General features: G+C 40.1%; 1 protein-coding gene across 1 annotated transcript in view; it reads right to left on the bottom strand.

Annotated features, from left to right (window-relative positions):
- Positions 1 to 27,246, bottom strand: part of ptprsa (protein tyrosine phosphatase receptor type Sa) — a 309,811-nt gene that overhangs the window by 41,831 nt on the left and 240,734 nt on the right. Inside the window, 8 exon segments of the mRNA XM_084723307.1 lie at positions 4,026 to 4,073; positions 11,318 to 11,433; positions 14,671 to 14,834; positions 15,090 to 15,302; positions 16,860 to 16,947; positions 17,435 to 17,685; positions 17,913 to 18,007; positions 19,044 to 19,637. Of these exon segments, the coding sequence (XP_084579433.1) occupies positions 4,026 to 4,073; positions 11,318 to 11,433; positions 14,671 to 14,834; positions 15,090 to 15,302; positions 16,860 to 16,947; positions 17,435 to 17,685; positions 17,913 to 18,007; positions 19,044 to 19,637 (1,569 nt within the window).

The following is a 27,246-nucleotide window of genomic DNA, read 5'->3' as shown; positions in this document are numbered from 1 at the left end:
GTCGCCGCTGCTACAATATTATCAGCACTGCTGTGCACTCCAGTCACTAATCCATTTACGAACATAATGCTGAGGCCATGTAATGGAATGTGAAGCAGCCATAGATTGTGGCTCTGTCCCCGCATGCGGGCAGGCAGTGCTTAACACTTTCATATTTTTAGTAAGAGGTCTCATTCCCTGCCAAGTGACAAGGTCAAATGTCGACAAAATGTTGAAATCTCTTGACAAAAAAAAAAAAAAAAAAAGTTACGGAGGCTTAATTGGGCGTGCAAACCGGCATAATCACATTAACCATCCTTGATTTTCATGTTCTCACAATGCTTAATATCCCTCCAATGTCAAGGGGGTCACTGGTGTTTTGGCTGCTTTTGTTGCACTTAAGAGACGGAGCCCAACTCTTTGTGCTGACAGTCTTCATTAGTGATGGTAATTTACTTTACACTGAGAGAACAATACAGCTGTGTCAATTACATGAAGATTAACAAAGATTACAATGCACATATGACACAAATGAGAAGATGACACTGGATGCCGTGACATCCTCCGGAAAATGAATGGACACACCGCATTAACAGCCTACTTGATGAGAGTTGTGCAACAAACACCCATGCCCTTCTTAACAGATTATTTTATGTCTACAAATTAACAGTTTTCTTCTATTTTCTAACAACCATGTTGAATTTCTTTTTCTTCTCGACATCTTAAAGGGACTGTTCGGATTATTTTAAATGAGGTTGTATGTATGAGGTACTTATCAATAGTCTGTGTATTAGCTACAGATGGTCGGCGTGGAGAAACAGATCTATCTAAAAAATTAGTCATATTGATTGTAAGCTATATTTAAAATAATTTAATTCTTTTACTTTGCCATCAGACAGCCTTTTCTGATGGGAAACCACCATTATATAAGCCAAATATCGCTCTCTTCGAAGTAACCAACCTCCATAGACGAAATCTGTAACTTTACCTCGCAGAACACTGGTTTGCTGGGCTACCACTGTTTTCATCTGTTAGTTTGTTCATGTTATTGTGTGACTTTGGTGTCCTAAAGGATAGATTGGTTTCACTGATGTTCACTGAAGTTGGTTTGGAGAGAGCAATATTCATTAAATTGTGGTGATTTCCCATCAAAAAAAGGTTGTGATGGCAAAGTAAAGCAGTGAAAATATTCTATATTATAGCAAACACTTAAACCTTTCTAAGTGGCTAAAATATGTTTATTTGTTATTACTGGTAAGTACCTCATACAACCCTACATCAAATAATTTGAAAAATCCTTTTAATATAAACTCAAACAAATTCTTGAAAGGTAACAGGAGAAACACAAATTGCATTTGTGTATGTGGACAAAGCTGTGTTTATTTATTCATTCTTTAGTTTCTGACAAAGTGTGGCGATCCCAGTGGCACCACTTGAGAATGAGACGGAGTTATTAATCGCGTCTGGAGTGGAAATTAATTGAGACGAGCATCAGGAAAAAGAAGAAATATTGCAAATTAAATTTGGTTGTCAGTTTGCTTCCCTCAAATTCAAAGGGAAAAGGTATCAGAAGCTATGAGCAAAATAAGTAAATGCGTATGCAAATGAGGGGCCCTCACTTTCTCCTTGAGAGAACAAGAGAGGGGAGATCAAAGAATGTTTGTGTTGTGTGTCTGTGTGTGTGTGTGTGTGTGTGTGTGTGTGTGTGTGTGTGTGTGTGTGTGTGTGTGTGTGTGTGTGTATGTGTGTGTGTGTATGTGTGTGTGTGTGTGTGTGTGTGTTACTGACATGCTCAAACTCCATCAGTTCCTTTCAGTTTGTGTTTACTGCCCACATTACTGTCTGCATGTATAAGTGTCTGCTACAGTTAGAGAGATATATCAGGCCAGAATGTTTACGTATACCTCCAAATAAAGTCTGATGCACTGCCCTTGGGATTGGCTGAAGGTTACACTTACCAGCGTTTGTTTATTCCCACAAACTTTGGTAGAATATTTCGGGAAACTTGTATGAAAACAATTTGAATACTTAAAGAGGCAGCTCAGCTCAAAATCAAAACCACATATTTTTCCTGCTACCTGTTGCACTACTCATCCATCTAGAACGTTTTCCTGTGTCTCTGAGTTTTGGAGATACAGGCCGTAGACATCACTGCATTATCTTGAATATAATGGGACTAAATGGGACTCGGGTTGTGATGCTCAAGTGTGAAAGAAATACATTTAAACAACTCAACAGCAACGTCTCTTCCCAGAAATCATGATCCGGTTCCTCAAGATAATCCACAGACCTTGTTATGAGCAGTTTCGTGTAGGAACTGATTTCTTTCTAGTAGAATGAAAGTAGTTCTGGTAGATTCTACTGCAGAGAGAAATAATTCCTACATGAAACTGCTCACAACAAGGTCTGTGGATTATCTTCAGTAAGTGGGTCACTGTTGGTGGCCTGGTAGCTTCATTGATAGAGTGTTCGCCCAATGTGCTGAGGTTGTGAGTCCTCTGCAGTGGCCGTGGCTTCGACTCCCACCTGAGGCCCTTTCTCTCTCCCTTTCCTGTCCTAACTTCTGTTGTCCTATCTACGGAAAAAATTCAAAAAATGTAGTTAAAAAGAAAAGAGAGACACTGCCGTTGAGTTTTCGTATTTTTGCACTTTGAGCACCATTTGAGTGCCATTTAGTCCCTTTATATCTGAGAGAGGCAGACACTTCTGTGGCTGATATCTCCAAAACTCTGCAACTCTCTCAAAAACAGTCTAGATGGATAAATAGCACTGGTGAGAGAAAAAATATGTATCTTTGATTTGGGGGTGAACTGTCCTGTTAAAGTGCAAATCCATCACCACTTTTGCCTCTGCCAACATAAGTAAAGCTATACGTTGTCATGTTTACACAGATGAACCTCACAGCTAAACCTAATCTGTTTGTGTTGTTTGCTTATTTCTGTCTTTTTTCCCGCCTCAGCCATTTGTTTTGTTCTCAAGACAAATGAGTCGATCGCGCCTGATTTGTTCTCTTATTCATTTTATCATTTACACACTGACTACACGGCACATTGCTGTGTTTATCCAAGAAAAGATTTACTTTCAAAAATTCGCTTTGCCGTGACCCATACTTGAGCAAAGTCACTCAAGGACAAGCTGCTGTTATTCCCTCCCCCTCCTCATCTTTCACTTCAACACATCTCACAGCTTTTTCCAATCCATGTACAGATTCCCCCTTTTTTTTCACTGCAATCAACAACGTGATCAATGAATACAGAAAAACAAACTAGCGTCTAATTACACATTTCCAATCTCCCGATCCACAGTCAATGCGCCTGAAAAATATAATGATTCTTTTTGATAAGCCAAAGCAGTCTCTCTCCAAAAGCCTATTTATGATGTTGCGTATTTCCATATAAAAGGGAAGAAGTCTGTCTGTGGGTAAGCAAAGAAAATAAAGGAGGGGGAAAAGGGGGGAAAGAAGAAAACCAGAAACTGCTTTTTCTCTCGGATGATCCTTTCGCAGTGAGCAGGGAGAGGGGGTGATCAAATGTCGAGCCATTGTTTGCCACCGCTTTAATTAATTCTGCTCGTTATCTCAGAGCACAGAAAAGACCTGTTACTTCAGAATGGAAATGGAGCAGTGGTGGTGAAGGAGAAGGAGGAGGATGAGGAGGAGGAGGAAGGAAAATGGGGGAACAACAACAAGGAGGTGAGGAAGAGAAAGAGGGATAACAGAGATTGTACTCCTGTAAAAGAAAAAACACCTCTCAGCTATCTCTATATCAGCAGTTCAAGTGATCGCACAGGTTATTTATGCATGGTGGATTAATGCACAGCCAACAGCCCAAGTGAATATAGTGACTGACATCCAATTAAAGAAAGAAACAAAACAGCCCAGTATACCAATAGAAACCAACATCAAATTAATTAGTGCTTAAATTTTGCTGCATAATGTGAAAAAAACAAACAAATGCAAATTATGTATTTGTAAATGGAGGCAAGCAGTGCTAGAAAAAAAAGATAAAGAAAGCTGGTACGCAAATGCTAAAAGCATAGAGACTAACTTTCATAGTCAAAATCTGCTTCACTCTGAGGACTGCTTAGACCAGAATCTGTAAAGAACAGCAAACATAAGGGAAATGCTTTCAAAAGGCTGTAATGCAACAGAAAAGGCTAAAGAAAACATAAAAATGTGCAAAATGACAAAAGGGAAAGAAATAAAACACAAAGGCAATAGTGCATTTCTTTTTACCAACAGTTTACCATGTGTCAACGGTGGCCTGACAGATTTAAGACCATGAAAAAGTAGGGCATACATTATCAGATCAGAACAGCTACAGTCCTCCCCAGGAGCACACTGGTTAGCCATGGGCGTCAGCCTCTGATACCCCAGCTGAGAAAACCCCTCTGTCAGGCCTCGTATCAGCGGTCATAGCGATCAGGGATAAGAAAATTGATTTGCTATCTTGAAGCTTTAAAAAAAAAAAAAAAAAGAAAGAAAGAAAAAATAGTTGGAAGGGCTCATTGACAGGCGAGAGAAAGAGAAAAAACAGATTATGTTTCCTGATGAAAACTAATGCTGAAAGTTTCCTTTGTCTGCGGCTTGCTGCTGAGGCATCAGGACTGAAAGGTGTGGAAAAGTGTCCACATTATTCGCTGACAGCTGTGGAGCCAGAGCTGATGGGAGTCAGAGCTCTGAGGAGTACGCTGATGGTTCAAAGTCTTATCTGCTCCAGAGGAGAAGTCCTCTGAGGCGGCAGCCAGCGACGCTACATCCGGTACAGACTCAGGTCTCCTCGACTGTTCAAGCAGAAAGGAGCCATCTGTGACAACATTAACTGGACATGTGGCTAAGAGATGCAGCTTGATGGGATGCTGCCAACCTGCCTATCAAGTGAAGGGAAATAAGTTTTGCCAGGGCTGAAAGCTGAAATCAGATCAACAGGGTCGCTTAGGGATAAGAAAGGATCACATCACCCAGAGATGGTAACTTTGATCCAGAGAAAACAGATAATTTGTTCCAGAGCATGTATGAGAGGAGAGAAATGGAAAGCAAGGAAATTTGAGAAAGAAGTTTGTTTTTCTAAAAGAAACTTTCTCTTCTTTTTCCAAAAGGTCTGGTGCCAGAAACACTTTCTCTGATATAGTAAAAAGGAAGGTAGGGAAAAGAAGGTCAGTCCCAGTCTCATGAGCTTTATTATTATTAATTCCTTCATAAGAAGCGTGATTAGTTAGGCTAATAACTGTTCTAAGCTCAATTCTGCAAAATTTTGCAAAAAAAAAAAGTTACGAGACTGAGTTTTTCTGGGTTTATCTGACTGATGTCTTAGCGAGGGGACATCAGGCCAGTGGCGCCAAATGAGCGTGGAGAGATGAAGACATCGAACTTCCCCCTCCGCCTAATTGATTTGTGACAATGACTAATTAAACCTAGCGGGGGGTGCTCTGATCCACTGTCTCCAAACGTCATTCATCACAGCAGGAGGGAGGCATGTCTGATTATGTTTATGTGTAAGCGTGTGTGTGTGTTTGTGAGGAGGAGGGCATGGTTGTTGCAGTCGTCGCTGTAATCTGGAGAAACAAGCAGGTTGCTGATGCACGCGAGCGATTGGCTGGTGTCGGTGTTTTTTTTTGTTTTTTTTTTTGCAAGTGTGTGATGCTGTCTGTGAGAAAATGTTTGATTTTTACATACTCAAAAATGTGGAAGTCTCTTCTCCTGACAGAATTATGGGGGCGTGAAGTGCCGTACGCGGCGCTGTATTGGAGGGAGAAGATAAAGAGAGACACAGATGGAGACGGCATAAATAGAAAATGTATCAGAGATATATTGAAGAGTAACCCCAGAGTGAAACTCAGTTCACCTGGCATTTAATTTAATCTGTTTTAGATTTGATATTTGCCTTAACAGTAATGATGTGAATTTATATGAATTAGTACAGAATATGGGGTTTTGAGAGTACACACACACACACACACACACACAGCTTGGCTGTTATAGTTTACCAGCTTTTTACCCCTTAAATGATTTCTTTTGACATGCTGTGAGGGGGAGGGGCTTTAAGTGGGTGAACTCTATATCCCACCAACATTCAAAAATACACTCATGATTTGTGAGCTAAGTGTCGTTATTTTTTAAAATATTTTTGGTGATTCTGTCTAAGATAATATTTTTTAAGAATAATTTTTATGTTCCTCTTGAAAAATAATAAATTGCATTTTCACAACTTTGATAATCATACACTGAATGTATATATCATAGAGAATATATTACTCAGACATAAGGTTATAAACAGGGATAATCACTCAGATAAAATATACTATGTTTTGAGGCCCTTACTCCACAACAACTTTTCTTCAATTTTTCTCACTTTTTGAAACTTTGTATGCAAAACAAGACAAAAAGTAGCTAATTAAATAAATTGTGTTAAAAGGTTGCATATGCGCTATTTAAAAAGGAGAAAATGTTAAATTTATACCCATAATGGGCAATGTGTCTTGGGAGATACAGAGTAAATCGGAAAATAAAGGTCATATTTTGAAAAAAAAAAAAAAAGAAATTTAGTTATTTTAGCCTAGATGCATTGGAACACAGACATTAATAAATTTTCCTAAATATTTTTATGTGTTTGCCCATTCAGTGGTTACCTGCAATACTGGGAGAAGAGGAATAAAATGAGAAAGAGAGAAACAAAGGAGGAGAAAGAGTGAAAAAAAAATGAGAGAGAAAAAAATGAGTACTTATGGGGAAGGGGGGGTTGGTAGGAGATAGACAGTAGATATCCTCTGAGTCGTGCTGCTTCATTACTTTGGCCCCATTTGCCAATTAAACCCCAGGCACCAATGAAGATAATGACAAAACGAGCCACTCTGCGCCCCAAGGAGTTGTGGGATGTCACTGTGAGGCTGTCACATGACCTAGAGGCTTTAAAGCACAAATGCACAAGTGCACACATACAACGTACACAATCTCCCGAACACATTAGCCAAGCTTAGCTTGTAGGAAGCCTAATCAAAAACATATTTTTTGTTCCCTAGCACTAGGGGTCAGTGAGCACACATTGCCGATGTGGCATATGTTCTGCTGGATTGGAGAGGCCTTGTAGAAGTGCACTGTGAGTATGCTCATTTGAACAATGGTCGCTATTAGCTGATGGGGATGTTCACAAATGCTCACCGGCCCACTTAATTGGGCTAAAATGTCCATTCAAATTAAATTCCCCGGGTGCGGAGATAACAACATCATCCAATCCCGTGGAACAACGGCAGGGATGTCGAATGAGAGTGCTTGTCATATATAAAGAGAGGTCTCAGCATGTATTGGTGAACGTTATGTAAAGGAGAGCAAGAAATTGTAACAAGTGTTTCTATTATTTAAAGAAGAGAGGTTGAGGGCACAATGGAAAGCGCTGGAAGTCAGAGAGACAAATAGCAGGAATGGCCATTATAACCTTGTCATTACAGAAGCACTGATAGGGCTCTGAATACCAAGCGAGATAAAGATGAGGACACTAAATTGAACTTGCACATTTCTGTGTATAAGTGGGTTTGTGCATCTCCTTTCATCCTCGTATCTCTCCTCTCTGATGTGAAGAAGTCAGCTTTTTTTTCCTCCAAGATACAAACTCAAGCAGGATAACTGGGCTCCCAAAGAAGCTGAGAAACGCTCCATTTTGAAATCCGAGCCTTTTGATGGAGCTGAGACTAGCTGCGGATGACAGATGGATGGCTGAGAGACAACTAGGCTAGGAGACAGAAAGGCAGGAGGCAAAAAAGGGAGAGGAAACAAGGGAATGCGCAAAAAAGGGTGGATGTGTTTATTCCGCCTCCTTTTCTGTCATTTGCTCCAGCAGGTGAGAACAATGCGATGTGAAATACAGTGTTCCTCAAAATGCAGGTCTCAGTCAACTTTTCTTTCTGGTGGAGTGGAGAGGATGAATTTGGGAGTCTAGCAGCCTCAAGAAAGACGCTGTGCTGAAGTCTGGTGGTTTGGCAGCGAATACTTCTGTATCTCTTGCCAGGAAGCAGCAGAGCGAAGAGGCTGGGATGGATATTGGTCTTTTAGTAACCTTCCACTTCCTCCTTTTTTCAGTGCAACAACTGAAATGGCAGGTTTGAACTCACTCACCGAAAACTCTAACCAGCCAGCAGGGCGGATTTAGTCATTTTGGGGCCTAGGAAACAACACAACGCCCTCCACATCCCTTAGTCTCCCTGTTTTTCAATCCTTTACTAAATAACAAGTCAGAAAAACAAACTTTTACTTATGGTGGACTGTGGAGGATGAGTCCAAGTGTCTCACAGCCTGAGGAAAGAAGCTGTTCTGAAGTCTGGTGTCAGGGCAGTGGTTATTCACACTTCTGTATCTCTTGTCAGACAGCAGCAGGGTGAACAGGCTGTAGCTAGGATGGGTATTGTCTTCTATTATCTTTCCACTTCTTCCTTTTTTCAGCACCGCTGGGGTAGCTTCACTTTATTTTTCAACAGTCTGTACACCACTCCAAGCCGTTTGTTGACTTCTGTCTGTCTGAATGATTTCTGCAGATTTGCAGTAAGATCATGGAATTGTGCAAGTTACTGGGGAACCTCTGAGACACATGAATTAAACCCTCTGATGGGCGTTTAACAAATAAATTTTTTATAAAACCATGATTTCTTGACCAAGTTCATAAATCAACTACCAACCTTTGCAACATGGTAACTGTCCCCCTGCTTGGCAGGATGAGATATTTTATATAAAACTGGTCAACAAACATGCTACTTTTACATCATGTCATTTTTTTACAAATTGTGGCTTGTAATTAGGGAGTGGGAACACAACTGAACCAAATACAACAAATGGAAACAACCAAACTAGGTTCCCCTATGATTCAGACCAAGGACAACAAACTGAAGCCCAAATCGCAGAAGTCTAAATAACAGGAAGTCAGGCTGATGGAAAACGGGTCTGAAAAAGAGGCAGGAGGAAGATGGAGAAGCCTTAGAGAATGAGCGTGGGATTGAATATGCTCTGTTGTTAACACCAGGCTTTAGCTCAGATGAACACCAGACGTAAAGTGAGACAAAAGAGGAAACGGGTAAAAACCTCAGAGAACTTCAAAACAGGATTTGTTTCCAACATGAAAACATTGAGTCCAACAACAGACGGCGCTTTCTAATTCTTTGTTATTCATTAATGGCTAATTGTTACATGGAGACATGGCACACACATAAATATGGCTGGCAGGTAGTTATGAAGGCACATAATGTCACACAGAATGACGTGGGAGCACTTTCATGGACATCATTTATGCTGCAGCATAAATTAACTTTAAGTTGCATCATTTGTGAATCATCAATCTGTGTGTAGGCTGTGTGCATGTGTGTGCCAATGTTACAACCCGCTGTCACTACACACGGAAGTTATGTGTATAATGAACATTTATGTTTTGTCTTACATCAATAAAACATTTTCACTGTAAATTAATACTGAATAAAAGAGGTCTCCTGTCCTGTGTGTCTTTATTTGCCCATAATAATATAATATAGAAGTTGGCCAATATAAGCTTTTGACAGCCAGTAACAGTATTTTTGGATTAGAGCTGTTGCTAATTATCATTTTTTGCCAAATTTTAAAATTTGATTTTCACTTCAGTAGGTTCCAAAAATAAGGATTTTGAAGTTTATGCAAAACTTGCAGGGTGAAACGCTTCTAAAATAACATGTATTCTGTTACAGCAGCTGAAACAGTGGCTGCCATTACAGCAAAAGTTATGAATTACTATGCAGGTAAGCATGTTGGCCTTTTACCTAATAAAACCTACAGATTAGCCTAATGTTGTACTAACCACTGTCATTTCAGAGATAGCAAGCATGAGCACTCCACTGGAAACAGTCTTAGAGTGGAAACCCAATTAGGCCAATGAAATACAAGCCTTAGATGGCTTTTTAACAGGCCAGCTTTTATCCAACAATCAGAAGTACTTATTTAGAGGTTTAAATGAAGAACATTAAAAGTTACTATCTCAAATCTATTTAAATAGAGATCTATTTATGTTTTTACTTATTCATTTGTTTTGTGGTTGTTAAAGGGGAACCTCAGACTGTGTTGTAGAAATGTGCCCAGTCTCTGGTCAGCACAATGTTATATTAACTTATATTATTTGTGAACATATATCAATAAGACCCAACCTGTAAAATACCAGTTTTCCATAAAGCTGCAGTAGGAAATTTGAACATACATAATGCAAAACCTTCCTCTCTCTACTGCCCTGTATTGCTCTAATAAGCCCCTCCCACTAAATGACAGACCAAACATGCAAATGCATTTTGCCAGAATTGAAGTGTAACGTCAATCATTCTAATTAACTACCAAACTAACATCTGTTCCGCTTGGCTAGTTATGTCTTGAGTCAAAGGTAAGAAAGACAACAAGACATATAGAACCCAGATGACCCTTGTTTGCCCAGAGTTGATGTTATTGGCTAGTTACATGCTAACTAAAGGCTCATTTATGGCCCCTTTACTTCTGAAAATAGAGAGCTATTTGCAAGTGATGAAACGGTCACTGCCCACATACTTCCATGCATCCTTATGTTGGCATGGATGTGAAGCAACACATCCACTAGAGGGCACTGCTCAGAATCAGAAGTTACTCCAAAGAAGCAGAAGAGTCAACATTTCCGACAACAACAAATGTGGTAACACTGGAGAAGTAGAAGCAAAAAGCGGAGGCAGCGCTGTAGTTGGTGACGGTCTGTGCTGCCATTAAATACACTGCAACATCTGGACAGAGAATTCTTTTTCTAAGGAACTGATAGTGAACGTCATTCCCAATACTTTCAGATTTCACACTTTTCACAAGTCTACACTTGCCCTCCATCACTGCCAATGGTACTGCTCCATTTCATCCATACCCCTGAGCTTTCAGAACATGTGTTCACATACAGACAAAATGAGCAGAGCATGGACAGAAGGCTCTGTCAGTATCCATATCTGTATCTAACATTTAGCATAAATGAGCCTTAATGGATGAATCAGAACAGGTAGAGATTTTTTTTGACTAAATGAGTAGGTAGCCCTTCAATTAAATATTATTAATGACATGCAATGGTCAAAATTAGCTCCTGCAACCAAGATTATGATGAAATAATATGGCATACTGCAGCTTTAAGGGTGAGGTGAGGCAAGTCTTATTGCACGTTTGAGAGGCTGTCACATCTAAAGCTGATGAGTAGACTTCCTTCTTTACATCTGTCATGGTGAAAATGTGTACATATATGGCCAAACATCTTGTATGCACAGTATATCAGTTTAACTATATGTATGTTTAGACCATATTTTTGTTCCTCAGTGTTCGTGTGGTGTTTCCTTGCTTTACCTGGAGTTTGGAAGTTGATGCGTCTCATCTCCACAGGGTCTGTTGGGTGGTGGGGTGTAATGTCTGCGTTGTTCAGCAGACATTTTGTACGCGGCTCTGACTCTTTTCTTTTGCGGCTGGAGAGTAACAAAGACAAAGAGTAGAAAGAGGGGAAGACGTACAACAAAAACAACAGAACAACTTTTAGTGATCAAGAACCGGGGAGCTAACAACGCGTATCAAGTACGCAAAACTCTCCTTCACTAATTAAAGGCATCTTTTTTTTTTTGCTGAGGCAGGCTACTTTCTCTTCCCCTGTAAAATGCAATAGAGTACGGCTAAACCTTACCTGTCAGGTTTGCTGTTTCCAGAGATAGCAATAGGAGTCAAATAAATATATAAAGATGGTGAAAACACAACACACAAGGAGAAAAGGAGAAGGGGGAGGCAAGAAGAGAGATAAATCAATAGAGAGCAGTTTAAAATTCACAGGGGTCGCTGCTGGGCTCGCAAAACACGAGATAAAGCTCATCAGCATTTGGAGGAGGCATGTGCGTGTGTGTGTGTGTGTGCATGTATCAGTGCATGAAAACAAGTGAGTATCCAATGAAATGTGCAAGTAAGTGCATACATTCGTGAGTCTGTCTGTGTGTCTGTGTAGGTGTGTGAGCTAATGTGTGTGCACAAGGGTGCAGATACAGATGGGGAAGGGGAATGTCAGGGCCAAGGGCAGACCCGGGAAACACTATTCACCAGGGAGAGATGGACGGGGAGATGGGAGAGCGAAGGGGGGAGAGAAAGAGAAGAGAGAAAAAAAGAGAGAGATCCAAGGAGAGATGTTACTCTCCCTAACCACCAAGATAGAGGTAAGGCAAGGTCAGACAGTCAGGGATCATCTGATAGCAGCAATCTGTACTTGTGTTACTCACACCATCCCTGGCCCCCTTAAAATAATTCAGGGATCTTCCCTGGTATGTAGGGCGACCTCTTACATCACTGCTCATCTGGGACTTGCAGTCACTGACACTAAAAGCTACAACTAACTGAACAAGCGGGAAATATCGACTGTTTATGTATGATCCACGGCCACAGGATGCTGAGGAATAGCAAATTCATTTAGACGTCCTGTAAGGTTGATTAGTTTGATGTCCACCACTAGAAAGCATATATTTTAAATTAATAATGGAAATGTCTAGTAATATTCTTTCCAGAATTATTTGTTTGCTGGAACTTCCTACAAGGTCATGTCAGATACTCTCGAACATTATCGTCCTTTAAAACTAAACTGAAATCATTCTGTTATAGCTGCGCTTTTCAGAGGTCTTAATTATTATTTAATTTTATTAAATATAATATATTCTACTTTTTTACTTCACACTTCTTTTATTGTTTTAACAGACATAAATGAATACACATATAGTATTTCACTACATGTCTTATTTATTTATGTGTTTGTATTAATTGTGTTTACATATGTCACACTATCTGCATAGTCTTTGTAGCTGCTCAAGCGCTGTGCAGCACATTGCATCTGGAATGAAATGTGCTACATAGAAAAAGTTTTGCTTGCTTGCTTAAGGTATTATTTTAAATATTTGCCTCTATAAGTACATATGTGACATCTTTTGATTGGTAGATTGCACCATTTTTAGTCCAATTATCGAGCACCATCTCAAAGAATCTCCTCCTCTCTTCTTTCTTCAACCCCCTCACTTCCCACAACCATCTTTTTCACAAGAAAAAAAAACTCTTTCATATTTACATGCAACAATATTGTTGGGTTTTTGAATATCATGCTGATATGAATGCAAAATAAGCCCCTCTAACCACATGCTCCCTAACATGCAATTATTTCCCAATAGCCCAATTCCCCAGTTACACTGCAAATAACTGGTTCAACATCAAATGACAAGGAAATCTTCACTGTGTGCTACTGGTTAAGAAAAAAAAAACACAGATCACAGTTATATTGCTTCCAGTGGGTGGAGCAAGGCACTAACAATGAAAGGCTAAAAGGTTGAACTCCCTGTGTATCTTAAAGTTCCCATGAGGTCCAAATCTATGTATAAGTGTTTTTATCACTGCCCGGCTCTGCTGGTCCACCTGAGCCGGGTGGAGGAGCAGTTATGCGACTGTCTGTGCTCCTCCTTCTTCTCCTCTCCCACCTAATCCTCATCTCCTCTTCCCATCCTCACTTCTCTGACCCGCTATGAACAATCAGAAAGAGTTTCTGAAGTTTGAAGTGCGCAGAACTATGCACGGATGTATCCAACTAGCTCCGATAGAAGCACATGTACCTTTTTCCTGGATGTGTGTGGTAAAATATAGTGTCTTGTTCATTTTGTATGTTATAGATCATAATTGTTTAATCCTTGATTTTCTGGATCACAACAAACACACAGACAAACACTACAGCTGGTCCAACTGTCATGCTGACTCATTTGATAAAGACGATCAGACAGCTGTGTGTCCCTACGCACTTTGCAGGCCTGGTTAGATTTATTAGGCTTTATAATTATAAAATAAATTATTTTTCCTTATTAGTGAATTTATCTTTAAAGACACACATGTGCATGACTGTCAAGGTGTTCTATGATTGTGGAGACGTGTGTGTGTGTGTGCCTCAGCCAAGCGTGAGACACGCACGCTTTTAACTTCAATATTACACTTTATTGCTGATAGAAAATATGTTCAAATGACACTTTACTAATCCACAGTCCTGTGTGAAGAAAAGAATGAGCATAAATGAAGGTGTTTTGTGATTGTGAAGATGTGTGTGTGTTTCGGCCAAACACGGGTGCTGTCTGGTGCTGAAAGACCACAGACTTTGCACCTTGACCACATTTTAGCTGGTCTAAAGCGCAAGCGGTTTTTACTCCAATGCGCTGAGCACAAGATAGCAAACGCGTCGGGCCACACCTTCGTTTTGCCTTCATGTTTAGACCTCCCACCCATGGCCACACAGACCAGGCTCAAGTGCATTTGCTATCTTGAAGACATGGCAAAAATGGCACTTACGCTGGTGTAAGATAGCAAAAACACTTGTGCCAGAGGTGCAACGGCTTTGTGCCGGGTGTAAGATAGGGCCCTCAGTCTGTAAACACTAAGCACTCGCTCGCCATTTCATGGGAACTTTAATGATAAGAGGACAATTGTATGAGTGGAAAGAACAGATTTTTCATGCATTTCACAAAGTAATGCATTTTATACTAGCTACTCAGTACAAAATGTCATTGTCTATATAATAAGTATACCTGAGTGTTACTGTCTATCATTTGAGGTTGAACGGTGTTATTTTTACAGTGTAAAGTCCAAATGTGCACCCAACTGCATTCTCCACAAAAATAAATGAATAAAATTCCAAACCAACTCACTTTTTATACAGGAGAATGGCAATGACGATGCAGATGATGAAGACTACAGCCAGGACTGGGCCCACCACCCATATGAGTCCATCACCAGTGTCTACTGGCAGGGGGTCCGCCGAGGTGTCGGGGGTCGTCACTGTGTCAGTATAAGGGCTGGTAGCAAACATTTTCTGAACAGACAAATCAGGTACCAGTTAAGATAGGACATGAAACAAAGAGATGAAAAGATGAATGAAACTGTAGGGAAGTGTATCCAAGCTAGACCTATTAAGTGAACTGGATTAAGCAGAACCACATTAAATGTATTAAATTCAGATGAAAAAAACTGAAGCGAACCATGATTAAATGAACTGAAGTGAGAAAAAGAAACTGACTAGAAGTAAGTTAGCTGAACTACACTGAACTGGGCTGAACTGGCAACTCACCCCAGTGGTGGCATTGAGTTCGGCCAGCAGGAAGAAGACGTAGTCGTGGCCAGGTTCGAGAGGCTTGTTCTCACAGATACTGTGGCGGTGGTCCGATCCCACCGTGAAGCTGGGGGGCAGCTGCCTGAAGCAGGCTGTGATGTAGGGCTTCCTCTGATCCAGCTGAGCCAGCTGACGGCGGGAACGACGCTTCAGGGTCACATCCCGCAGCAGCTGATTGATGTGAAAGGGCATTGGTTTACTTTATCTTTTTTATATGTTCTTTTTTTGGATTCTCATTCATTCAACTTTTATTTTAACTGGGAACACATCATTTTTCATTTACTCTTTTAGAGTACAGCAGAATATAAAAAAGATGCTTGACAACAAGAAACACAAACTTAGATAAAAATGGTGATGCAAAGTGAAAGAAATAAGGAATTTAAAATTTAAAGCAACTAAGACACAACAGCTGTGACATTAAAATTGAAATTGGCCTAAGGATAAAAATGAGTCAAGGTTTAGATCATTCTACATGTTACTCCAGGTTGCAGAGGTACAATGAGAAAAAACTGGATTTTTCAAGCTCAGTAAGAACAGCCGACACCTGCAGCATAATCCAGTCATTTGACTGTGTTTAATAAGAGCCCACAATATAATGAAGCATGGAATCATTATCGCATTTTGTTTTTGTTGTTTGTACAGAAGTCACAAATGAATTTAAAGATGTTCTAATAAAACTAAAACAAGACAGCAACTAAGTCTGAGCTAATTGTTGCTCATGACAAAGGGTTTATTTATATAATGTGGTGGTCGTAAAAGCTTGTTTAAAAAAGGCTAAGAGAGGCAGATGCTTTAAATCAATCAAAGGAGACAAACACAAAATTGTTTGCCAGCACTGAGTCAAAGTCTTTGGTTACGCTTAAATTGGGGCACACTATATGTCTGCATGGTTTGTTCAATAAAATGATGGGACACCCCACCACCCACTGATTACAGGTTATCAAATTTTTGAATTAATCAAGTTACTTGTGGATTTAAAGGACCAGTCTGAAGGATTTAATGTAGTCTAGCGGTGATTTTGCATCTCCTCTCATAATCTTTTCAGGTGATTATACACTGATAAAAACATACTTATGAATATCAATTTCCATTTATGCCACATTCTGCCAATAAATCCCTGTAATTCTTACACACTGGACTTTTAAGCACCTGTTTTGTACAAGAGCAAGATCCCTTTCAGTGAACTTGCTGACACCAAATTGAGGGTGTAACTACACCCTTAGATTCAAAAAGCTGCTAACTGTCTGGCAATGTTCCATGTAACCTGGCTCCAACACCCCCCAACATCCAACCCCTTTCATTCATTTCAAACTGCAGACAGAGGCGGGCACTGAGCAGAGGGAATGTGTGTAATCCCAAATCCAACAGGGATGGTTGCCGTTGATCTGGCACTCAAGGTGACCCCGGGCTATAGGAAGAGTGGGAGAAGACTGTGTAATTCTCTCTTCTGCATGCTGGAGGGCAGGGGGGGACTAGCATAGCTGAGATGAACTTCCATCTGTGTTGTGTGTGTGTACTGTACAATTTGATTTCCACATGTAACTGTTAATAACACAAACACGTGTCTCTGAAGTACCTCCCTATAAAACACAGTTTTGGCATTTAGGGGAAAAGGCGTGTAACTGACGTTGTGGTGTTGCCTCTTCCAACTACATGTTTCATTCCTTTGACCCAGTGCAACCAATTAACGTTATCATTTCAGATGTGCCAGAATAACCTCTGTCCTACCTCTTCCATGTCCATCTCATCAGGGTTCTTCAGGTTTTTGACAGTTCCTGGTGTCCTCTTGAGGGGCACCACAACCACATAGAAGTTCCTAGAAACAGCAAAGTATATTAATCAAAATGGTACAATATCATATGATACTATATGATACCATACAATACCATACAATACATGTTGTCCCTGTAAGAAAATTTGTATTGTACACAGATGCTGTATATATACAGCATATAGAGCTGCCTTTCTAGTAAAACAAGCAACACGTAGGCTAAAACACATATCTACATATTGCACAAAATCATAGTGACTTTTTTATTGTTATTGTGTGGCATTGTATGTGAAAACATTCACCACAGGGTTGACAGGAAATTGAAGTATAGATCTGTAAGAGGTCTGCCAGGGATATGTCAGAAATTCTAAACTACCTAAAATTCCATTTAAACCCATCTTAGACATCTTGAGATCTCAATCCATATTATATCGGATCTCAAGCATCTTGAGACTTAAACCTAAATACCTTAACCCACAAAGATAATTCAGACAGAGCTTGCAGAACTCATCTTTCAGTGCACTATACTTACTTGACATCCTTGTTATCGATGGGTGGAAAGGACATGGTGAGCATGTTGTCAGGCTCAGCGTAAATGTCCAGCTTGGGTTTCTTGACCAGAATGAGTGGCGCGGTCTTGGCAACCACACGGTGTCTTGGCCCACCGTCCATGCTTTCTTGGCAGGTCACCCTGAACTCATAGGTGGTGTTGTGCTTTAGCCCAGTAATGAGTACCTTCATCTGCTTGGCATCCACGTCCATCCTCTGACGGTTGTACTCAATCTAGAGTTCAAGAAATGGTCCAGAGGTTAAATCGATAATCAGTAAGAGGAATATTTGCATGTTCTGTATCATTTTGGTAGGTCAGAAGAGGAATTGTTTGAAGATACATAGATGGGCAGGTAAGGATGCAGATTTAAGGTAAGAAGGGATATACACTTTACTTGAGCGGGTACGATGGAAATTAGTATTACTGGGAGGTGATATTTTTGTTCCAAGATTAAACTCACCGTGCATTTGTAAGGAGACCTGCTTTCAGAAAACTTCCATGCAAGGACCACTGTGGTCTTGGTGGCCCACTTGACAGTGAAATTCTTTGGAACGTCTGTTGAGTGGACAAATGTAAGAAAAAAAAGAAAACAAAACAAAGAGTGTATCAGTGAATTGAATCTGTAGAAAGTCCAAGGAAAGAGAACCAAAAGTAAAACCTTTGGTTTGAAAAACAAAACAAAACAAAAGCTGTTCTTCCCTCGCACCGTTCCTGGGTTGGAAAGTGAGTGTAACGGTGAGCTGTGATTGGCTGTGAGAAGGGCAACGCCATTGGTTAAGACACACAGCACGTAAGACTCATGGACAACAAACCCATGGAGCACAAGGGTGCGCCCACTGGCTAGCCCTCGTGGGTAGTGCCAACCCGTCTCATCGCTGTCTTTGAACCCATGACCACTCAAGGATTAACAACTGACCCATGTGGTCTCAGTGCCAACTGTTCCTACGCCTCTACTGAGTCTGGGTTGGCACTGCCAACGTGCTGCCAGGCGGGCATAGAGACAGACCCAAAACACAGCATGCCAACAGTCCGCAGCAGTGCATCTGGGGGATGCCATGCCACAAGCTGTCCCGTTAAGGGACAGGGGAAGGGGAAAGGAGGAATTAGGAAGGGAAGGGGGTTAGGAAGGGAGGTATATCTCAAAACAAACCCAAAAACAAAAATAAAATAAAGAACCAAAATCAGCTTTCTGTCATCTTAAAATAGTCCAAACATATTGTTGGAGTGACTGGGTTTGACTGAGGTCCTACCTTGTTTGAAAACTGGGGATGTGAGATGACATTAGCTGTGTGAGTGTGCTTGGGTTGCAAGGATGACTGACAGGAGTGTCTGACCAAACAGCACTTACCTTGTAACTCTACGCTGCTCTCCTCTTTCTCAAGACTATAACTTACTGACTGGGTTTTACCTTGTTTGGGTTAGTGAAGTGAGTATCCCACGGCAAACAATTTTAATATCAATCTTTTCTCTTTCTTGAGGAGTGGAGGTGGTTGGAGGAGGGGCAGATTTCATTTTTGTGTTGTTGCAGATTTATTTAGCCAATTTCCAACCCCCTGCCAACCGGGTTGGGAAAGAAACAGGCAAGCCCTACCTGTTGGATCAATGGCCACCGTCCGATACTGGATAGGCGGGCTGTAGGGCCCTGGACCTACACTGGTGTGTGCACGTATTTTCACATCGTACGCCGAGTTCGGTTTGAGGCTGTTGAGCACATAGCTGGACTGGCTGGGTGGCAAACGGAGCTCCCGCGGTGCTCCTCCTGTACCAGCTTCCTTATAGGCCAAAGTGTACTCTGTGATCACCCCGTTTCTTTCCGCTAGCACGGGTGGAGACCAGGACAGCTGCACTGAGCAGCATGTCACGTTAGAACCCTCGTCAATTTGAGGGTATCCCCCTGGTGTATTCTCGGGCATGTTGAGTTCCACCACAACTTCTTCCCCAAAGCCCCCCCTGCTCTTGGCTGAGATTTTAAAGACATAGGTGGCCCCTCGGTGAATGTTGACCACAGAGTACTGTCGTTCTTGTGGAGCAAATTCCAGTGTGGCCAAAGGAGAGACATCTTTCCGGCCAAACTGGAGCCGGTAACCCTGCAGGTCCATGCCATTGGTCAGGTCTGGAGGGTCCCAGCGAACCACAGCTGATGTCTCTGAGTCCTGAGCCACTGACAGATAGGGCGGACCTGGCACTGTAAAGATAAAGGCAAAAAAACAAATCTTAATTTCTGTGGACTATATTTACATAAAGATGTTTTTTACAACGCACTGCGTTTGTTAACCCATTCATATTATGTGACTTGGTATTAATTAATACGGACTGTTATCAAATTAAGCATATTTTTTGTAAACATGGTTTGTTTGCTTTAAAAAATCTGAAATATGGTTTCTCAACAGCTCATAGCAGAAGTTCACATTTTTACAAATTCAGCAGCATTACAACACTGAAGCCCCAGCACTGTTACTATGGACACCAACTGTTTACTTTACCATGGCAAACAAATACCAGCATCATACATGTTTGATTCTGGTACAATTATAGGAAGAAACGACATGGACTGCAAACCAATCACAATCAAGATTTTTCAGTAACTATTAGGGATGTTAGGATTTTATTGGTACTGATATCGATACTGATACTGCCTGCTGATACTGATAAATATCTTGATACTCTTATTGATACTAGTATCAAGTCAACTTGCTTTAGTTATTGCATGTAGTTGCATTTCACTAAATTTCGTATTTAGCAAGTCCACACTTTTGAATGTTATGTAATGTTACATAAATACTGATCATTTGTCCAGGTGTTTATCAATTAGGGTTGGTCAATGTCTACCAAACTGGTATATGATGATGTCCACAATGAAACATGATGATATCATTGCTACGTCTAAAAAGGTCTTCAGCCACATGTCTATAAGTCATTTGTGTTTAAAAAGGAAATGATAAACATTACAAGGAGATTAAGTGCAATGAAGACTAGCAACAACTTATTTTTATTGTCTCTTCCACATGTCAAAACTGTAACTTAACACTGAGGTAACTCTGAGGGGACACACTGCCTCAAATATAGCAGGCTTTCAAATCATGATGTTGTGATGGTAGAGGGCTCAGGAAAAGCTACCTGTTTAGTACCAGTTCTCTATACCCATCGGTATTAGCAGTAAAATAGCAGTAGCAAATAAAAGATGACAGAACATACACTTTGAGTAATCATTTTAATTCCATCCATCCATCAGATAACACCCTCACAAAGTGCATCAGGTTGTGTTGTGTGGAGATGTGGAAGATCCTCAGAGGCTCTAAATTCTTGAGTGATCGCTGTACCCATTACCATTTCATGATACAATGTAAGCTGCAGCCAAAATCATTTCTGTACTGCAAAGCATCACTAAAACTTTAAGCAGAGAACAGTGCCTCTTTGAGCTGCTAGAGTCATCTCTTGTTGTAAAATGGATGATCTACGCTTGGGGTCTAGACACCATTCTTCAGAGTGGCCCAGTTTTGCTCCTCTTATGGATGACACACGTCTCATCTTAACTCTCCTTTTAAGGCCCCATCAGTGTGATAGAGGCAGCAGCGGTTATGGGAAGCCTTCAGTTCTCAAGTTGCCGTCAAAGCTTTGTGAGAGATGAGTGTGGCTGATTCGCACTTGAGCCCCATCTCTCTGTAAATAGATTCTATCTCGACTCCCTCATCTACGTCCCTCCTTCCTCAGAAACGCAAGGCAGTGGCAGGACAGATAACTGGCAAATATAAGTGAGGTTACAATTACAGACATATGTAATGTTAGTGATGTTCTCAATTGTAATAATACTTCTATTGTCTACATAATAGACTCAGACTGTCTGGTGTTGAAACATTCTACGAGGCTGTATTGGAAAGCATCATCAGATATGGTATGACATCATGGTTTGGCACCCTCACTGCACTCGTACATCTACACTTTATGTGAAAAAACTGTAAACATAAAAACAATCCCTTCGACATGTGCACATTCTTTCCTTCCAACATAACATGCGTTACACTACTCAACAAACAATCTGCTCATTCCTCATCAAAGTAGTGTTCTATGTGGTATAAACTAAAATTTTATGGTTTTTATTATTTATTTCCTTATTTTAAAATGTCTATATATTTATATCTTTATCTCACAGGGCTGGTGTAGTACTTTACATATCTTTTTTTTTAATCGATTTTACACCTTTTTCTATTGTATTTTAGATGTTTTTCATATGGTTGTATGATATATATATATATATATATATATATATATATATATATATATGTATATATTTACATATATATATCATTTAAAAAATGCAGGAATATGCAGAGTACTCATTTTTCCTTTTATGAATACATTTTTATACACGTGCTTAATTTTAATATTAGAATATTTTAATTCTAGTACTGTGAAGTCCAGATTAACACAAGAAACATGTATGCAGCATCAATTTAAGATTATTCCCTTCAATTGAAAGAGATATATATGTTAAGAGTTTCTATTTTAAAGGCAAAACAGAATTGTTCGATTTATAACTTTTTTTTTATTACAGTATGAGGATACGGAAATATATTTCATAAATGATAATATGCCAATACTAAATGAACTTAATGCTTTGAAGGCACAATAATTGCATTGCCAATGAGTATTAGGTTAGAAAATACAACTACAATTTGGCCTGTTAAATGTGACTGCTGGTACAAACCATGCCCCTGACAGGTATTCATCCAAATACAGATACAGAGACAGATAATTTTGTTGGTGGAACAGATACAGATAATAAGAACTCTGTGCACCTTTAGTACTATCCTGGTATACTTTTGTATTGACCTGGCGTGCTACTGTATTATCCTGGTTTACTATCCTCCTGGTGTACAACTTATGATACTGTTTGGCATCATATTTGTTTGTACTGGAATGTATTGTAAATGTAAATTTTCCCTCAGGAACAATAATATATATCTTCACCCTATGTTTGTGTTGTAAGACTGACTGGATTAATAATGTAAATCAGGTAATACAACATCGTCAGCTTATTTACCATTTTTAATTAAATTTTATGCCTCTACATGACCATTGTTGAGAAGATTGGCTATCTCTGTACATTTCTGATTCAAAAAGCTCGCCAATTGGGTCGGCAAACTGGGTCGGCAGCAAATTGGTTGGTCCTGGCGGTGAGAGCTTTCTCAGCATAAATTAAAAACGCTGAATAAGCTGAATAATAATTATTAACTCTAGTTGAATGTGCAACATACATTTCATCATTATCTTAAGAAGCCACAATTATGGATACATTTGCTTTTTCATCAACCGCTCCACAACATACATTTAAATTGCAGCCTCTGTTTGAGCCTTTCTTTTGCACAATTTGTGTTTTATGTGCATCCGCTCATGTGTGTATCTTTGTGCATAATGGACAGTGTGTATGTTTGTGTGTGTGATGGTATCGGCCCTGGTTTGCAGCCAGTTCCAGCTCCTATATCCACCTGCACGCAGAGGTATTTGGCTCGCTGCCCAGTATGGACTTAAAGTAATTTGGAGAAGCTAGCATTAGTCTGAGGCAAAAGTACTGCCTCTCAGTGGAATAGTATCATTGTGCGTGTGTGTGTCTGAGTACATGTGTACCTACATATATTACATATCCCTGCGCCAAGATGCAAGTCTTAATGTCTGCATAGTAAAAACACACACACAAAGCAATCCACTCTACACAGTCTCCCTCTGCTCGTATTATTCATTTCCGTTTGCTAATGGTCTTCTTTCTGAGAGGGCTGCTGCTACAGGAAGACGGGGGTTGGTGGGATGATGGTGGCTAGTCAGCTGAGCCTTTGCCGGTAATGGAAAGGCGGGGGCGCCGAGTGCTGGGTGAGACGAATGCTCCTAATACTCCTCGGCTACGTACCGTAGCCCAGCCTGGTGTCATTTAAAAGCCCACTCTGCCTTCATGCTCACTGCTAATCAAGGAAATAGGATCAGAGATAATGATCCTGTGATGACTCTGTGTGTGCCTGTGTTTTCCATTCTGAATGTCCTCAACAGGCTACCAAATGTATCCATTACAACCTGAAACTATTTCATTATTTGTACATTTAAAACAGTGGCCCATTGCACACTGGGGAGAAGGATCATGGGTACTGAGGCAGCAGATTGGTGTTGGGAGGAGGTGGGCTTGTTCATGCTGTGTACAGTGTGTGTGGTTGAGTGTGTGTGTGGTGCTACGGGGTGATGAGAGAGAGAACAAGGGCATGGTGAGGGGGTAAAAAATGAGTGAATGAGGGATGATGAAGGTGACTGGGGACAAGGAGCAATCTGCTGCAAAGAGGGCCCAACAGGGATATGAGGAGGCAAAAATGTGTGTGTGCATGTGTGTGTGAGTGTGAGTGATTCTGGGTTTCTTGGACACTTTGATTGTCCCTCTCCTCCTCTCCTCAGTGTTCATCTCTCTGCCTCCTAACACTCCCATATTCTTTTCCCATCTCTCGACTTCTCCCCGTGCACAGCGCTGCCCAATCCCCACTTTCATTTCCTACCCCACTCCCCCAGCTCTCACCCTCACCACCCCCCGTCCATCCCTCTCCCTCTCTGTGTCCATTTCAGGGTCGACCCTGGTTCAATCCCTCCTTGTGGGCCTCCCGGCACGTTTCCCATCAGGCCGCAGAATTAACAGCCTGCTGTTGACACTCACTCAGTCTGATTGAGAGAGGGCTGATCAGGTTTCCCTCTCATTTCCTCCCTCTCCTGTGCACACTCACATCAACATATACATATGGACAAACATGACCTAGTCTACAAATGACACTGTGCATAGATATATATATATATATATATGCACGTTTCACTCATCTGACACCAAGGTTCTTTGGGCTGCACTCCTTCGAAATAGAAAAAGAATCTCCAAATGATTAACCTGTGGCTATAGTCTGCCTATGGAGACTTAGACATATCTAAGAACAAGTGGTGCTAAGAGGTCGTTTTTAACCTTAAAGGTCATGACAAATCCACCACTCTCCCATCTTTGTTATCTCCGCCATAAGACTCGAGGGACTCATGCAATTGCTTGTGTATGTGCATGTGTGTATGTGTGATCACTGGACATGGAGCTTATCTGCAGCTCATATCCACTACTAACGGACCCATCAGGCTACTTTTTTTGTGCACATTTGTGACTGTATGCTGAAGAACCTCTGTAATTCACAATGTTTGAAAATATTTTCTTATGTCTCCATGCCAGTAATAACCATGGTCAGAGGCATTATGTTTTTAGGTCATTCCATTTTTGTGAACATGATATCTCAGGAACGCCTAGAGGGAATTTCTTCAAATTGGGGACAAATGACTACTTGGACTCAAGGATGAAGTGCTTTGAAGGTAAAGGTTACTGTGAACTCACAGACATGTTTTTGTTCACGACTCAAGAATTCATACCATGTACCATATTATGACAACTTACTAGTTGCAGCTACTTACATGTAACTAGTTACATGTAATTAAATTACAACATGAATGCAATTGTAATCTGTTATGGCTACTGAGGATAATATGCAAGTAAATTACAGTTACCAGTGAAGATGTTGGTGACTACAGAGCTGTTACATCCAAATATTCTCTTGGGGTTGTCTCATACAGAGCTGCATGCTTTTAATATTGCATGCTCACCAAAGCAGTGTGTGTGTGTATGTCACATGGGGGCTGAGGTTGGTGGTGTTAACTGGTAGGGGAGTAAATGCCACGAAGTCAAATGTGCAACAAATTTCACATGGCCCATTTGGAGGGCAAGAAGCAAATGGGAGGAAGAGAGACGAGAAAAAGAGACGGCCAATACATTGATGTTTACTCACTGGACCAAAATAACAACCGGGAAGGTCCTAAACATGCTATGAGGAGCTCCACGCTGATGCTTTATGTCTGCAGTCAGCACTGGGATAAGCAGCCACACCTTTTTTAAACAGGCACATGCACATCACTCAGCTTCCTTTCACAGGATGCAACAACAGAAATTAAGTGCTGTGCGGGTGAGGAATGGGAATTTTGTAAGCTGTCAAGATATTTCAAGGACAGGATACCTTACTAATATCTTCAGTGCCTGTCTAATAACTGTGTGACTGAGTTTGTTTGAATCTACAGTACACTCACTCTGACTTACAATACAATTAATGAATAATGCAAACCACTTCATATAATTACAAACAGCTCAAATAAAACTTCTAAGTATAATTTCATCCATCACTGCATCATTACCTGACGCTGCCAAAACAGCACAACATTAATGCAGTACCGTATATAGAGTGCAGTACTAGAGTTTATCAACGGCTAGCTTTTGCTGCCATTTGGGGATGCTGATATTGTGAATGTGAAGTTGCCAAATGCAGCTTTGAACAGCTAGATTTAACAGACTGTTGGCACGTCTTTGGTATTTTGTTTTCACTTATGAGCCTTTATTTTATGTTTATAGTGCTTTCTCATAAGGTGCTCAGTCCTTCCTCCCTTTATATAAGGATCTACACACACCATCATCCTGAGGCATCAATCTCTGACTTGGCATGGCCCAAATCTTTCATTTTCAAGAGATTTCTTCAAGATTTATGATGCCAAGTAATTAACTGCATACTGTAGACTACCCATAGAGTGTAATGTCTTTGTAACATGCGGCTTCATTTTGTTTATTAGAATACTTTCTAAGATACCCATATATATAATGCATTATTATGATTTATAATCATATCATAATCATTTATAATGATACTGTGCTTATTGCAATATATAGTATAGTTATAAACACTAAGAGGTATTCATAGTGCTTTTTAATGATAAATGCAACACATTTAAAATTATTTTATAATTACTTCTAGTATCATGACACTCAATCACTAGTCATTTACTGACAATTTTTGTAATGATGATAGTGTATTATACTTATAATTCATTACAACATTTTATAATGCATTATAATCAATGTTGCATGAAATAAAAGTAAATGCAGAGACTCACTCTCACTGTTGTACTTTGTATAACTGTATATGAGACAATAAAGTCAACCTTTACCTTCACTATAAGTTACTCTACGTGGTCACTGGGTGCTGTGACTTAAGTAATGAAATTCCTGACATATAGGCAGACATAATACATTATAAGCTGGTTGTAAGTCTCTTTAAGTGGTCACTGCTTGCTGTAGGTGGAGGGAAGAAAACACACAAAATGTCGCAGAATGAATTAATTTGCTTACCGGGTCATAACAGAAATTGTGTACTCCAATTTGACACATTTTAATGATGAATAACTGAAGGATGAACATACTAATGTAATGTTTCCCCCCAAAAACACAGTTGTAATACATTATAATCATGTTATAATATATTATAATCACATTATATTGCTTTATAACAGTTATTGTAATGCATTATAAAACATGTATAATGTCTTACAACTATGAGGATTATAATACACTATGATGATGTCATATAAAATTCTTCATAGTCTGTTATGATTATTGTTATAAAGCATCCTGAAAAATGTACCTGCGCTTATAATTATAATTATACATAAGCTATAAGTAAGGGATAATGTACAGGGATTCAGGATGATGCATCATCTCATCCTGTTGGGATTTATTTCTCAATAATGACCTGCTTGCTATACATTATGCTGCTTATTACATGGTAACTTACCAAAATTAAAAAAAAGAAAAAAAAGAAAACAACAACATAGTCACACATTTATGTGACATAAAATGATTTTATGGCTTCATTTTACAATAATGACCTGCTTTCTGTACATTATCCTGCTTTTTACATGGT

Source organism: Lutjanus erythropterus, chromosome 7 (genome assembly GCF_056507025.1).
Source record: "Lutjanus erythropterus isolate fLutEry1 chromosome 7, fLutEry1.hap2, whole genome shotgun sequence".
NCBI lineage: Eukaryota > Metazoa > Chordata > Actinopteri > Lutjaniformes > Lutjanidae > Lutjanus > Lutjanus erythropterus.
Note: the sequence above shows the minus strand (reverse complement) of the source record. Positions and strands in the feature narration are given on the sequence as shown.